The following is a 16864-nucleotide window of genomic DNA, read 5'->3' on the forward strand; positions in this document are numbered from 1 at the left end:
TTCTTATTTGCCACAGCAAACACTTGACAGGCTCCAGTTCCTCTAAGAGCGAGGGCAGAGAGACCTGGGGCAGCAGTCAGGAGAAGTGGATTCTAGGCCAAGCTCTGCCACTGACACCCCAGAAGAAACTCTCGTCCCATCTTGACCCTGTTTCCCAAGCAGAATGCAACACATATTTGCCTAGATTATTTTTCAGGGCTCTTCTGGATCTCACATTCTATGATCCTCAAACTAGGCAAAGACTTCTCTTCTCTCTCCTTGAAGGATACAGACCATGTCCTTGGCATGTCTCCCTCTACCAACCTCCATGACCAGCAGCACCTAGAAACACTCAAAAATCTGTGCTTCTCAACCTCTTTTAAAAAATTATCATCATCCCTTTTTCCAAAAGAGACTTTCTATACTTTCTTCCTTAATCACACATGCCCAATTAAATTTTAATACTACAAATATACTGTATAACTATTTATATACTGTATGTATAGCTGTGCTGAGTACATAAAAGAGTAAGATTTTTGCTGCCCCCAAGAACCAATTTCCACCCCCCTTGGTGACACTATTACCCCCCACTGACCTAGACTGAGCTGAAGACTGCCTCTTGAATGATACAGATGGAATTATTTGACTCAAACTCTAAAAATCACAAATATATTCACAAGCCAGACGTTTTAAAAATAATCCATTACGCAAGCCAGAGTGGAATCAGCCAGAGTTCCCATCTCCCCAAGGTAAAACGCAGCTTCCCATCTCTCCTCCCCAAGTCACACTGTCTCCTGTTCCAGGCCCCATCCTGGTCCTCTCAGTCTGGGACTGTCACCTCTGCCCACAGTTCCCACTTCCAGCTCCCACTCCATTCATATGAATCCCAGAAGAAACAATAGGAATGATGGAAATGAGGCGAACAATGGCTGATGATGTTCCAGGAATAAACGGAATCCACTACAAAGGCAGAAGCACCCTGGGCATCTGGCAGAGATGGAGGCTCATTCCAACTCACTTGCATCCACCCAGACCCCCCTCCTCTTCCCTGCAGGACATGTCCCTTCACCTTACCTTGGCACACTGGCCAAATAGGTCACGAGTTTCCGTAGGTCTTCCTGTCTTATTCTGTCATGATTGCTGCGAGCAGGGAAGGTCAGGATGGGTCCACCTCGCTTATCACGGCCCCCTGCAGGAAGGGAGAGGAGGGAGTATAAGAAAACCAGGCAAAAAGTGTACTGCAGAGGAAAAAGAATTCTGTCTAAGTGCCAGATGAAACAGGCAGAAATATGGTGCTTAAAGAAATATGGTCAATGTTTGGGACAAGGGCATGGGGTTTGGATGTGGGTAATGTCTTTGACTTCTCGGAAGCCTCATCTGCAAAATGCAGATGAAAATAAAAATGACCACATAACAAGGCTGCTGCAAGGAGTGATGAGATGGCACATGTGGAAGCGCTCTGAAAAGTAAATATCTTTACAGATGTGCAGTGATAGTGACGGTGGTATAAGTGTCCTTATTGAGAAAACAAGCCATTGAAAATACGATGGTCTTTGGATACTGAACCTGCAATTCACTTCTCTTTGCAAGGTTCTGTGAGGTAGGAGTGCTCAGGATTAACTGACTACTGTGGTGAGAAGCCCTTAAAGCATCTACCCTGGACACAATCGCTGGGAGGTTTTCAGATCCATAGAAAAGACCTTAAGTGTTTTCTACACAGCCATAGATCCACCCCTGCCTGCCTGCCTGAGGTACCACCTGTCACTCCTGCTGGAGGAGCACATGAATCTTTATTGAAAATAAGGATACTCAAGGTCTTAATCACTACCGATGCATTTGTACACACTAGGATTACAAATGTTTTCCAAATATCACGTAAAAAAAAAAAAAAAAAGGCTGGAAGGAGAACACTGAAATGATGAGCATTGTTGTTATTACGAGGCTAGGATTTTACATAATTGCTTTTTCTTTCTTCTTATTTTCCAAGCTTCCTATTCACTATTCTGTGATTTTAAAATATTCATTAATGATGCTGCAATTAGGAAGCAGGGCCAAGTTTCTCAGGAGAGTTAGATGGGGATGAAGCTAAGGTGTAGTAACCATGTCCTTACACACAAAAAAAACCTGTGTCATTAACACAGACTCCTCGTCCCGCATGCATCTCAGGCAGCCACCTCACATCCCCCAGAGCAGGGACCACAAGGGAATCTAACACAAGAGAGGGGGTTGCCATGGCCATCCTCAATGCTGGAAAAGAAGCCTAAAGCTCAGCCCTTGGAAGAAGGATCTCTTCCGAGGAAAGGCAGAGCCTCCCATGCCCCCCACCCAAAGGGGGTTTGTGAATAATGTTTCCTTCTGATTGTGGGGTCCTGAAGTCACACAGACAGAGAGGAGGCTCGACAAACAAAACCCAATTCTATCCAGGATACTTCTGTGGAGGAAATAAGGAGGCTGCAAGGAGAAAGGGATCAAACAAGGTCAAGGTCACTGAGAGACCTGCTCTGATGAAAACATGTTTCAGCACCGCCGCCCCTCCAGTGGCTCCTCCCTCCAGCCCCACATCAGGGCTGACTTGCGTGGATATACCACAGAGTTGGGGCCAGGCCCTCAGCTCCCGACTTCCCATCCCACAGGCCCTGTTCCCATTCCCTGTTTCTTATATGAATAACTACCCCCAACTCATCTGCCTTAGAAATAGTCCCACCTCTCAACTGCCTTCCACAGGAGAAAAAGGAAGCAGAAGGGCTAAACGGAAGGCTTCTCGAGAGCTGAGAAGTTCTCCCACACCGTCAATCCTCCCCTCCAGCCAAGGATTTTCACTTGGATGGTTTTAACTGCAGCTGTTGCCTTTCTTCCTGACCTTGCACGGACACTTTAAGAGTAAAGCCATGGGAACATATAGGGCCAAGCCTGGTCTAATCGGCAAAGGCTAACTGAGGAGTCTAGAGGGCTGCTGGCAATGTCCTTCCTGAGCTAGAGCCAGTTCTGCACTCAGAGGCAGGTGTTTCACAAAATCATGGCTGGAGAAGTTTCTAGATAATGAGGGGAGAAAGCCTGGGCAGTACAATCCCCTCCCTTCAAGCAGTATGGATAAGGAGTCAAGAGGGGATAGCAGGATCAAGCCAAGTATTTTTCAGAAAGGACAGAACCTTGCAAGACTGTAGGAAGAGGAGGAGGAAGAAGCACAGAGGAAGAAAATCATTATGCTAGAAAGCGTGGGACGAGAGATGCAGCAGGGCTTCAGAGTAGGTGCAAGGGGAGGGCTCCAGCCCCTTTCTCTGTAGTGGCTGATAAAAGTCAAAGAGGGAGGAGGAAACAGATAAATTATGGACAGGAAGGCATTCAGCCTGCATGGGGAACAATGTTCTTTAGGTGGAAAAGGAGACGACATCACCTGTCATGGGTCAGGGTGAGGTGCTGAGAGAGAGGAGGAGTGGACCACCACTCGGGACTGTCCCGGAGGATGAACAGCAGGACTGTGTATGATGTGGACCTAAGGGAAGGCAGCAGGGCGAGAGCTCTATCAAAAGGTCTGGCTGCAGAGTTGAGCGATAGCAGAACAGACCTAATGCCTGGGGTAAGCGGGGAGGGCCCAGCGAGGGTAGGAAATGTCCTGCTGGATGATGAGTTCCCAGAGAAGAGGGAGTGGCATATGATTTGTTCATCTTACATCCATCCTCTCCCAACGGACAGGGGAATATCAGAAAAAGTCAAAGGCAAGATGCTAAGGCCACAACAGACACACTAAGGGTCAGGGTCTTGGATGTGCATGGCCACGGTAGGGAGGCAGAAGACTTTGCTGCCAAAAGAAGCTGAGCAGCCATGATGTTGCGGCATTTGATCCACAATTGACATGGGTTCTGAAGTTACGGAGGGTAATAAGAGATGAAGAATGAGAACCCCCTGCTAGAGTTAGTGTGTATTATGGAAGTGGGTCCCAGAAAGTGGGAGACAAAAGTAGCCATGTTTTGAAAAGGTTATAGAGATGGTAGCAAGATCTTCAAAAACGCCATTCCCTTGCTCATCAAATACCTGCTATTTGCCTACTCGTGTAAGGCTTTGGTGCTAGGAGCTACAGAATAAGAATGTAGAGACTAAAGAGAAAGGGGCTGGTTTGATGTTCTAGAAAAGGCACTGATCACCTTCCACAGAGGCAGGGGAAGTGCGGGCTCGGGAGGAGGCAAGGCCAAAAGCAGGGAAAGTTAAGGCTTCCCAGACTAAGGTGGAAGAGAATGGTGCTTGTGTTTTTCAGGGGGTGTCAGGCTCCAGTTAGAGCAAGCAGATTAGAGTATTTTGGGAGGAGGACAAAAAAAATAACATTTGGGAATCATACGAAAAGTTTGGTCCATGTAACTATAGTTCTGCAAGATGTTAATGGATAATGTGATAGTTTTAAGGGAATGATATCGTTCTGTAGTTTGGGAAATGCTTTCTTGTGCTTGATGGACATGCATTTTAATGAACATGGCAGATCTCCAAGAGAGGGGCTATTATACACAGCATTTCCTAAACTTATTTGCGGGTAGGACACCGTTTTGCTTTTTGAGGACCATCTCATGGGGCTGCTGCTATTCCATGGAACACACTTCGAAGGTCATGGGTCCAGAGTACAAAATATTGTGCCACCACAGCTTGGAATTTCCCAGGGAACAATGCTGTTATCTCCCACAACGATGCTGGTGGGAGACAGGTGACAAAAAGGGACGTCGGGAGGTGGCCAAAAGGAGGGTGTGTGTGTACACGAATATAATAGGGTGAAATGGGTCCTGCACAAGAAGATCGGATAAAAGGGACAGTGGGTGCTTTGAGTGGGAGGCATAGCACACAAAGGAAGCTGGAGAGAAGGCAGGGGCAGAGGGGGGTTGTGAACAATGAAGCAGGACAGAGCAGGGCTGGAATGATGGAGGCTCCCTGAGGCACAGCCAAAGATCCTGTCACAGACAAGTGCACACACCCACATGCAGAAGCTGCTAGGCTGCACGAGATTATTCCAAATGTGTGTCCCATGGCAGCACAGCTTCTCCTTACCCTGGCCGCTGACAGGGGAGGTGCCGACAGGGGAGGGCAGGCACGACCAACAGTTGGTTTCTCTGCTTACCACCTTCCGGCAGTGCTTTCTTCTCAGAAAGAAATGTGCTTGCTACACTGCATTATATAATGCTAGATTTCTCTGTTTTTTGTCTTATTTTTGTGTTTCGTCTTCTAAAAACTCAAAAAACAAGTAGTTTTTTTATTTGTTTTTAGTTTTTGACTTTTAGATGCAGCCAGTCATCTCCCTGGTACCCTCGGCATCCTTCCCAGCCACAGAAGGACAATCTTCCTTAAGCCCAAAAGCTCCTGGCACCAAGTGCAGAAGAAGAGGACTCACCCCAGGCTGCTTGACCAAAGTGGACACATGGCATGAGCGGCACACTCCCAGACCCCTGCTCCTGCTCTGGAAACATCTACCTGCCTCATACCTGACAAACTGCCTTCCTGGCACCTTGCTTCTGTGTGCTCCATTAGGACAACTCCCTGCACTGGAGAAGTTCTTCTCTAGAGCTGGCCAAACCCTGCCCCAGGACTCCAACTGAATTCTCATGAGAAAAAAAACAAACAAACAAATGATGGACAGTCATGCAAGGGTCTCTATGTCAGTGTCTCTATTTATATGCACCAAAATGATATGGAATAGGATGGTACTCAGAGGCTATACATTAAAGCCAGGAAGGCTCCAAGAGGAGGCAAAGTGGAAAGTAACTTGGGAAGAAGAGAAGCTTGGACTGGCAGAAGGTATAGGGAAGGCACTACAAGTAGAGTAAACACCAGGCATGAGAGAAATGGGAAGATTAGCAGGATACCCAGGGAACAGGGAGGAGGACATCAGGTTAAATGGGCTCAGGACCATAAAGAAGAAGAGGAAAAGATCTGATCAGATTCCCCAGAGGGCTATGGGCCATGTCCTCAGAGCCCACCCAGATTATGGGCAGCAGCAAAAGTCAGAGGCCTGGCACTGTCCAGTAGCCTCCAGGATTCCTACACAAGGTCTCACCCCCAGGCTCAGCAGGCACTCAGATCCAAGGCTTTGGGGGTTGTCTTACCTATACCTCTACCCATACTGAAATCGCTGCCATGTGATCCTACCAAGGGATCAGCCTGTGCTTCAACATCTTCAGTGACAGGGCTCACTACCTAACAGATACACAAGCACCTAACACTAATAGTGACAGGCAGCTTCCCGGTCACTCTCCTCTAACAGCAACAACAATAATAAAACACTAGCATTATTAGTATTAGTACTACTACTAAACATAATAATAAGAAATGCATGTAGTACCTTACAGAGGCTTACATGCTCCCATCACATACTCTGCCCTCACTTCCCACCCCCCGACACTCTGAATCAGTGGACTTGCCTCTTCCCTCTGGTCAGGTGGGAGATACCTGCTGTTTGGTTTCTCCTCCCCTCTCTCCCTTCTCTCCATTTTGGCAGTCACCCATCAGCCAGGCCAGCAGTACCTGTGGAGTGAATCCCTGCACTGTGGGACCGAACTCGCTCTTTCCCTGTGATTCTACTGCCACTCCTCGGAGATGACCAGGATCATTCAGAAGAAACAAAAGCTCAGGCCATGAGGCTTAAGCACTTGAGCATGTTTCTTTAAATGTGATCCTTGGCTACTCACATTGCCATTCTCCCAGCCCCTGACAGAGATTCTGACTCAGGAGGCCTGTACGAAGCCCTATATTTGGCACTTGGAGTAGTGCTGGTGCATCTTATAGTTCGGCTTCAATTACATCAGGAGTTACCAAACTTTTTCTTTAAAAGGCCATATAGTAAATATTTTCGGCTTGTGGCCATCTGGTCTCTGCTGGAACTATTCAACTCTGATGTTATAATGACAAAGCAGCCACTGACAGTACCTGTAGTAGACGGAACGATGGTCCCCAAACATATCAGGTCCTAACCGCTGGAACCTGTAAATGTTATCTTATTTGGAAAAAGAATCTTTGCAGATATAATTAAGGATCTTGAGATGGAAAGATTATCCTGGATTATCCGAGCGGGCCCTAAATGAAGGTACAAGTATCCTCACTCTGAGGCAGAGGGAGATTTGACACAGACAGAATTGCAGAAGTCAGTGTGACCACAGAGGCAGAGATGGGAGTGATGCAGCCACAAGCCAAGCAATGCTGACAGCCACCAGAAGCTGGAAGAGGCACTGAACAAATTCTCCTCTAGAGCTTCTGGACATAGCGCAGCTCTGCTGATACCTTGGTTTCAACTCAGGAAGCTGATTTTGTAATTCTGACCTCCATAAGTGTGAGAGAATTTCTTTTGTTGTAAGCCTCCAAATTAGTGGCAACTGGTTATAACAGCAATGGGAAACTAATACATTAGCTAAACACATTCACGTGGCTGCATTCTGATAAAATTTTATTTACAAAATAACAGATAGCTGACATGTAGCAAAATACAGGCTCTAGTTTGCTGATCCCCTGAATTAGATAGTAAAAGGTCGAGGTACACAAGATGGGGTTGGAGAGAGAAGTCAGAAATAAATATTTGCAAGTCACTATTCAGAAAAATAAATAAATACAGACATTCACTTGAGTTTGCCAGGAAGGAGAACTAAGAAGGAACCAGAATGTTTCTTAATATTTTGCCTATGACCCACTTAGAGATGAACCCAAAAAAAACCTCTGGGAATTGTGAAGTGGACAGATTTCTCCAGGTGTAGCCTCTCTCAGAGGGGCTTCAGCAGCTCCTGCCAGGTCTGATAGGGGGTGGGCAAGATGAGGTGTATGTGTGTAGGGGGGTGGGAGGGGTTCAAGGACACACACCTGCGGTTGTAAACATCCTTCAGAACACCCGGCTGGGACCAGAGCTATTCCTTCTCTTTCTGCCTACCTCTGTAGAGACAAAGCAGCTGCTCCGAGCACAACTTCCAGCCTTACTTCTCTCTCACTAACACACAAAGAATTGAATGCCACACATGTGCACAGACAACAACTTTCTCTGGGTCTATTACAGAGGGAAGTTCACAGACACTCACCAGACACGAAGGCCACTTTTTCCTTTAGGATGGGAAGGACATCAGAAGCTTTCAAACCATCATTCCGAAAAGAACCTGTGGGACAACAAAACAGAAGGAATCAGGGTAAAAGAGGCCAGATGGCTGAATCGCTGGGTCCCACCTTCAGCTTCCCAACCTTGTCACAGGCCAGAAAGTTATGCCTTGTTCAGGCCATACAGCCTAGCCCAGAACAGGAGAGGGTCCACAATGGAAAGAGCACTTCCACATGATGCCAGGCCACAAGGAGGACCAAGATGAGGCCTCCCTGGTCCCTTTTAGGGAGAAGCCAGGCCATGTCACCCCCCACCATATGTACATACACAAAACTCCACGCCCTGGAGGCAACATCGATAGCCCCGCTGCTGTGAACTTGAAGATGGGGGCTTTTTAAAAAGTCATTTTGTACATCTAGTTCTAGCACAGTGTCTGGTACACAGTAAACATTTAGCAAATATCTCTTGGACAGGTTAATTAATATCGAGATGGACCACAATGCCCTAAATAATTCTATTTGCCCGTCCTCTGTGTGACACAGCAACTGTTAAGTCTTCGCTTCGCAAATGGGAAAAGGAAACCACAAAAAGTCTCCAAGTGGGAAGAAAGTTGCACGCAATACCCTTCCACACTCTTCTCTCTCTCCTTCAATTTCATCATCATCGGTCCAGGAGGTAGGAGACACCAATCTCCTGAGAAAGAAATGTACTCCCTTCTTCAACAACTCATTCTCTGCCTAACTCTGGCTTCTCTGTTGGAAAGCTCTTTCTGGGGTCTAGCTGAGTTCCTGTTAGGGGGTTGGAGGCAGAGGCCTGGGGCTCACACAGAATGAAAGATAACAATGTGCCTCGAGAAACAGTAGCCTCAGGATGCAAAGGACAAACCAGCCCTGGTGAGATGCGTGGGGAGGGAGGACCCAGCTTCCACATGCACACATACAAAGCCCCAGGCCAGCCCACCGTGCCTCTATCATATAACCCGAGAAGCTCACAAGGACTCTCAGGAAAAGCCAGCCCACATTCATACCTCTGCTGTGTATCACCACTGGGGACATGGCACAGATGGACCCCGGAAGAGAGGCAGCTCTGTGTCAGCTCAGTGAGACAGAACCAGAGACCACGGACAGCCCCTCTAGTGCCTTTCTGTACTTGGCTTAGTGCCCTGAGGACAAATCTGACAATCCACAGGGGGAGCAACATGCTGGGCAGGCCAGTCCCACTCAAGGCTATCTCAATCCCTGAACACTGACTATTTCGAGAGATCCAAAAATGTTGGGACTTTTGGCAACAACCCAGAATTAAGATCACTAGTAAGGGAAATGAGCCCATTGCACACTCACCAAAAAGAAGAGATGTGTCCCCAGAATACCAGTTACCATGGTCAGACATCATGCCCTAACCCCAAACAAACTTCCTAAGTGTCTCTGACGACTTCACCTACTTCTTCTTTTCCTTTTACTAAATGAAGACAGTGAGCCTTTTTATTCATCAGTTGCTTCTCTTCACAAGTGGCCCATAGTCCCCAATGCTGGAGTAACCAGCTGCAAGGCTTACTTTAAGAAGACTGCAGGCAACGGAAGAAAAATCAACACCATAAAAAATAAAGTTTTAACTATAAGCATTGTTTTGTACTTTCTAGCCTTAGTTTCTACAGATCTTTATGCTCTGACTTTACCTCCCGATACAAAATGTTATTAAACCTCACTAATAGAAACTAATTAGGATCAATATAAATTATTATAGAAATTACAAATAGATACATATGTTTGTTTTTTATCTTCATGCAATAAAGATAAGTTTCAGGTTTCCTAGTAAAAAAAGAGTCCTACCAGGCTTTACCAACTAGACAAGGATCATCTTTAATTAATATATGAATTGTTTGTGAAAAATGATGCTTCTGCATCAAAATAGCATATCTTCATATATGAAATATCTTTCTATACTTCAGTACTAAAACATTCTTTCCTATATCACTATGCATACTATTCATTTCTATAGAAAAAAATTAATATGAAAATCTAAACCAGCCATCTTCTTCCAGATTACTTACAATTTCAAAAATAGCAAAGACCAAGCTAACGAGATTTTACTGGATAACAAGAATCCACATAACCCTCTTCTCTCCTAAACTCCTGTCTTATTTTTCCACTGCTCTTCCTGTCCTCCTCTACTGTGTTAAAGTTACACAAGAGCTCTAATTCTACACAGTCCCTAGACCTTAAAGAAGAGTTTGGAGTTTGCTATAACAGAAGCAAAAGGTTCCCCATCCTACACCCTCTTTGTTCCTACCAGTGGAAAAGGAGAGTGAGCTCTGAATCTCACCTTCACATCCCATTCGCCATGCCTGTCACTTCCTTCTCCCCTCCAGACTCCAGGACCTGAGAGGAGGGGAGCAGCCTGTCCATGCAGCTTGCAATCATGGGCTCCGGGAAATGTCAGTATATTGAATTGGGCTGGTCTAAGATTCCTAGAGCTTCCTCTTTCCAGGCCAGTGTCTACCCCCATCCAGTTCAGACCAGCGCTGCTCTATCTGCCAGGTTGTGCCTACTGGACAAAAACCTAAAGTGTCCAGATTTACAAAATCCTTAACTAGGGGATAATCATTTCTAACAACAATAACAAGATTTTTCGCATTACAAAAAGAGTTGCTCCAGGGTCTCTTTAAATAAAAGCTGCCTTAGTGGTCTGAATTAATTTTTATTTGCCCAAAATTGAATTACAAATAACTTTTTAAAAATGTATGTATTATATAAAGCCAAAGAGAGCTAAACTAATTAGTCTGGCAGCTCAGAAGTTGGTGACCTTGCATAGAAAACCTATTTGAAGATCCCGTGGAGCAGTTCCCCCAGGACTCTTGTAAAACCAACTGTCAGAATCTATAATAAAAGGGAAGTTCATTGAATGTTAACTCGAACAGGACCAATAAAATAGCAACATGTTTTCACTATCAGGTATATGTCTGGGTAGACTCATAATAAACATTCAACAAATATTTGATGAAATAGTAAGTAAATGAATGAAAGGCTAACCCTTCCTAAAGGGACTGGCACAAGGTCAGTGGCCTCATCTGTCACACCGAGTACTGGAGATCTGAGTAGATGATCTCCAGAGTACCAATCAGCTCTAATAATCTGAGCCTTTTCAAACCTTTTCTTCATATTTATTGGCCGTTAAGATCCTCAAGTTATCAGATCAATATGCTTTGAAAGGAAGTTTGGGAACGAATTCCCTAGGGAGATTCAGTGTACTTTGGGAAGATAAAACAACTCTTTCCTGGCCTCCCAGCCCATTCTTTCCCAGGAACCTGTTTTGGGATCGTGATGCTTAAGGTACATCACCCCACTTTGCAGGTAGCCCAAGTTACCGAAATGAGAGACACCATAAAAAATAAAGTTTTAACTATAAGCTTTGTTTTGTACTTTCTATCCTTAGTTTCTACAGATCTTTATGCTCTGACTTTACCTCCCGATACAAAATGTTATTAAACCTCACTAATAGAAACTAATTAGGATCAATATAAATTATTATAGAAATTACAAATAGATACATATGTTTGTTTTTTATCTTCATGCAATAAAGATAAGTTTCAGGTTTCCTAGTAAAAAAAGAGTCCTACCAGGCTTTACCAACTAGACAAGGATCATCTTTAATTAATATATGAATTGTTTGTGAAAAATGATGCTTCTGCATCAAAATAGCATATCTTCATATATGAAATATCTTTCTATACTTCAGTACTAAAACATTCTTTCCTATATCACTATGCATACTATTCATTTCTATAGAAAAAAATTAATATGAAAATCTAAACCAGCCATCTTCTTCCAGATTACTTACAATTTCAAAAATAGCAAAGACCAAGCTAACGAGATTTTACTGGATAACAAGAATCCACATAACCCTCTTCTCTCCTAAACTCCTGTCTTATTTTTCCACTGCTCTTCCTGTCCTCCTCTACTGTGTTAAAGTTACACAAGAGCTCTAATTCTACACAGTCCCTAGACCTTAAAGAAGAGTTTGGAGTTTGCTATAACAGAAGCAAAAGGTTCCCCATCCTACACCCTCTTTGTTCCTACCAGTGGAAAAGGAGAGTGAGCTCTGAATCTCACCTTCACATCCCATTCGCCATGCCTGTCACTTCCTTCTCCCCTCCAGACTCCAGGACCTGAGAGGAGGGGAGCAGCCTGTCCATGCAGCTTGCAATCATGGGCTCCGGGAAATGTCAGTATATTGAATTGGGCTGGTCTAAGATTCCTAGAGCTTCCTCTTTCCAGGCCAGTGTCTACCCCCATCCAGTTCAGACCAGCGCTGCTCTATCTGCCAGGTTGTGCCTACTGGACAAAAACCTAAAGTGTCCAGATTTACAAAATCCTTAACTAGGGGATAATCATTTCTAACAACAATAACAAGATTTTTCGCATTACAAAAAGAGTTGCTCCAGGGTCTCTTTAAATAAAAGCTGCCTTAGTGGTCTGAATTAATTTTTATTTGCCCAAAATTGAATTACAAATAACTTTTTAAAAATGTATGTATTATATAAAGCCAAAGAGAGCTAAACTAATTAGTCTGGCAGCTCAGAAGTTGGTGACCTTGCATAGAAAACCTATTTGAAGATCCCGTGGAGCAGTTCCCCCAGGACTCTTGTAAAACCAACTGTCAGAATCTATAATAAAAGGGAAGTTCATTGAATGTTAACTCGAACAGGACCAATAAAATAGCAACATGTTTTCACTATCAGGTATATGTCTGGGTAGACTCATAATAAATATTCAACAAATATTTGATGAAATAGTAAGTAAATGAATGAAAGGCTAACCCTTCCTAAAGGGACTGGCACAAGGTCAGTGGCCTCATCTGTCACACCGAGTACTGGAGATCTGAGTAGATGATCTCCAGAGTACCAATCAGCTCTAATAATCTGAGGCTTTTCAAACCTTTTCTTCATATTTATTGGCCGTTAAGATCCTCAAGTTATCTGATCAATATGCTTTGAAAGGAAGTTTGGGAACGAATTCCCTAGGGAGATTCAGTGTACTTTGGGAAGATAAAACAACTCTTTCCTGGCCTCCCAGCCCATTCTTTCCCAGGAACCTGTTTTGGGATCGTGATGCTTAAGGTACATCACCCCACTTTGCAGGTAGCCCAAGTTACCGAAATGAGAGACCAGTGATGAAAGAACTGAACTTCTGTGAGGGAGACTTGACCTGCAATTGCAATCTCTAATACAAGGTATATTTGATAGCAATATTAGATTATAAACTCTAGACCAACCATACAGCAGCTTCTCTCTCTAAAAGAAAAGCCTGTTGAAGCAGTAAGCCCCTTGCTACCTCTAAAGGAAGCCTGAAAAGAAATAAGAGCCCCTAAACCCTTGGAGTTACTGCAAGGGGGAAAAAAGAACCAGAGGACACCCTTATGGTCCTGACCTAATGTGAGTGCTGTGCTTTCTCTTAAGGACAAAGGCATGCTCCACTGGCGTTCAGCGCCAACCTTACCCCATTCACGTCCTGCTGCTGGCAGAATTACAAGCCTGCTGTTCTCATTAATTAGCAAAGTTGAAATGCTCTGCATCTACTAGGGAAGTAAAAATTACCACCGTCACATCCCCAGGATCTCCACTGTGGGTCTTTTCCAAGCCCCCCTTTTGCATCCTCCTTGCTCTAAATGTATTATGCTTCCCTCACCGCTACCCGTTCTCTTCAATTTTCATAGTCACCATTCCCCATGCAGAAAAATGCTGATCAAACTCACTCTGGCTCCCAGCCTGTCTGCACCCCCACATGGCAACGGCAAGACTGGCCCTTGTGTCATAGTCCCTGTCTCTGGTTTTGTGGCTCTGGGATGGCAGTGAGCCTCCCAGAGCAGCTGGGTGTGTTGTACTCCATGCTAACTTCATTCAGAAAGCAATCCTGATTTCTACAAGCAAAGAAACAAACAACTAAGTGTTGAACATTTGGAGGTGCAAGCTGCCAGGGTACCCATGGATTGTTCTTTACTTCCTTTGGTTCTTAGGCATACCCACTTAATTTACACTTATTTAGAAGTTACTGTGTAAGTATTCTAATGTTGCTTCAAGTGGGCCTGAACCCTGTTTGCCCACTGAGATGGCAAATTTCCCAGTGCTCAGGTCTCTGCCTCCTTTTTCCACTCCACCCTTGTGGTGTCCAGCATGGGTGCCTCGACCAGAGAGGCACTGAAACATTCATTGATCTGCCGCACAGAAGAGATATCTGGCTTATGACTGAGTTCCAAGAGCTTGTTACGCCAAACCCTAGTTTAGGCATTATTTGGACAGGTTCCTATTCCCAGAGTTATTGCTTCATCAATTCTTTATTGAGCATGTATTACAGGCTAGACCTCCAGTTAGGTTTTGGTGATATTAAGACAAAAAAGGAATGGACTCAGTTCTCCAGGGGGCTTCCAGGCAGAGAGAGACAGAAAGTATACAGATAGGATAATGAGCTGTTATCAGAGATAGGACATTACCTGTACAGAATGGAAGGGGCTCAAAAGACTTCCTAAAGGTGAGTCCTAAAGCCTTTCTACTCAAAGTAACAAGTATCACAGGCTAAAGCCTTGCTAGAAATGTACGACCTCAGGCTCCACCCGACTTATAAAATCAGGATCTACACTTTAATAAGAAATCCAGGTGATTCATATGCACATTACCTATAGAGAAGTGCTGTACACTAAAGTATGTCTTTCTATTCCAGAGTTGCCTCAGAGGCAGAGATAGATAAAAGTATCCTTTAACCTCCTCTAAACAGAACCTCTAAAATCTGATCTAATGCTATTTATTACCCCTCCCACCTATATCGTGAGAATACCAGAGATTCAGCCATTACCCTATAACCCATCACTCAAATTCACCTCTGGAATAAAAAAGCTATCCGGAAGATGGATAACTTCCCCTTCCATGGTATTGAGACTGGACCATGTCTTGTTTTTTGGCTGTAGGAACGTTTATGAATGACCCCTGTCCAAACTATTCAGAATTTTGGTAGCTTCAACCACCTTTCGTGCATCAAATATTGTAATTTCACAACAAATCTTCCCCACTACTCCAACCCTCAGAGCCCTGCCTTCCTAACTCTCTCAGCACCATAAATACTGTCACTCATCATTTTTACAGATCAAGAGGCCATCTCCGAGCCAGGCCTGGAGGGCAGAGGAGCCAGTCGGTTTATGCCTCTTTATCACACCGGCACTCCCACCTACAGGTACAAAGCCCAGAACGCTGGGCAATACTGAAGGGAAAACAGAAGGAGGAGAGGTACCCCCACCCCAGGGAGCTCCACATTCAATGAGAACACAATGCTCATCTCAGGCAATTCTGTTCCTTGGAGGGGAGAACCAATCTCTTCCCTCTGAGAGTTTCCAGCCAGATAAAATACTGAGTGTCCATTTCCCCTGATATGAGGAAGCTACCATACTCTGTACAAAACACCAAAGATTCTGAGACTCTGATAAAGACCCTCCCATCTTGCCCTCAACTTGGCTGCCCTATATGCCCTATATCCTGATTGTTGGTGCCATCCACTGAGTTACCCAAACAGAAACCTGGGTGGCATCCTAGACTCCTCCACTCTTAAATGCCAAGTATTGATTTAGTTGTTCAGTTCTGTTGATTCTACCTCTTAACACTCCCTCTAATCCATCATTTCCTCTGTACTGTTTCCCTGACCTCGAGTCAAGTTGAGATGTCCCTGATGGTATCTTGTACTCTATTACTCCTGAAAAGCATTTCTGTGTTTTCATTCTACTCCCCACTAACTGATCCTGACACCTGAGGGTAGGACCACATTACTTGTTTTGTTATCCTAGCATCTAATACAGTGCCTGTCACCCAAAAGGGGCTCAAGAAATACTGAACTAAACCTAAGCATGCACAGATTCTAAGCAGACAAGGAGTAAGGGCGTTGAGTTGGAGCTGATTCATCAGGGCAGCTCCCCAGAGGAAGTGATCTTTGAACCCTATTTTGAATAAGGAAAAGGCCATGGGATGGTGCTCCAGTGTGGAGCACTGCATGCCAAAGCAGAGAGGAAGGGGCAAATAAGCTGCAAACCAGAAGTGGGGAGAGCTTTACTGGCTGAACAGAAAAGCAGAGTTAGGGAGTGATGGAAAGGAGGGCATGGAGGTGGTAGGTGGGCTCTGTGATCTGAACCTGATCTCTCAACAGGGTGGGCTCCTGGGAAGACAGCAGCAAAGATGTGGCTGCAAATGCCTTCAGAAGCTCGGAGAGCCAGGATTGTGTCACAGCAAGGGTCAGAGCTGGGTGGAATCTGTCTGGTCCCAGAAGAAGGCTGTGGCTCCACAACAGAACTGGACCAAGCAGGCTCTGACCCCAACCTCCACATCACATTCTCCTCTGTCATGGCCCCTGCTGAGGTGGGTGGTGGAATACAGGGGCAGGGGGCACTGGAACTTTGTCTCTCTTTATCTTCTCCTTAAGTTCCAAGAGAGGCAAGAAGAAGGTTTGTCTATGAGGCACCTCCTGGGAGCCTGCCAGGCCAGTAGTAGGCAGAGAGTTTGTGTAAGATCACATGAACATACAACATAGAACCGAAGCATATAAAGGGAAGAGACTTAAGGTCCTGTCTGTATAGGTACTAGGTGGGCAAAGCCCTTAGGAAAAGACACCGTCAGTGCAGGAGGGAACCTATCAGGTAGAAGCAATAATCTTCATTCTCCTCATGGTCCCTTCTCTCCTTCCCCCCTTTCCTATATTAACACAAGAGAAGGAGGGAGGGGGAAGTGGCAAGAATGGAAGAGAATAGGGCAAAAGCAAGAAAGAAAGCACTGGAGAGAAAGATACACACACAGGTACATGCAGATGA

At 44.9% G+C, this 16864-nt stretch overlaps 1 protein-coding gene across 1 annotated transcript in view; it reads right to left on the minus strand.

Moving 5' to 3' along the window:
- KALRN (kalirin RhoGEF kinase) overlaps positions 1–16864 on the minus strand; it is a 640142-nt gene that overhangs the window by 444576 nt on the left and 178702 nt on the right. Inside the window, 2 exon segments of the mRNA XM_023520165.1 lie at positions 1054–1168; positions 8013–8087. Coding sequence (XP_023375933.1) covers positions 1054–1168; positions 8013–8087 — 190 coding nt within the window.

This window comes from Pteropus vampyrus, unplaced genomic scaffold, assembly GCF_000151845.1.
Source record: "Pteropus vampyrus isolate Shadow unplaced genomic scaffold, Pvam_2.0 Scaffold1, whole genome shotgun sequence".
In the NCBI taxonomy this organism is placed as follows: Eukaryota; Metazoa; Chordata; class Mammalia; order Chiroptera; family Pteropodidae; genus Pteropus; species Pteropus vampyrus.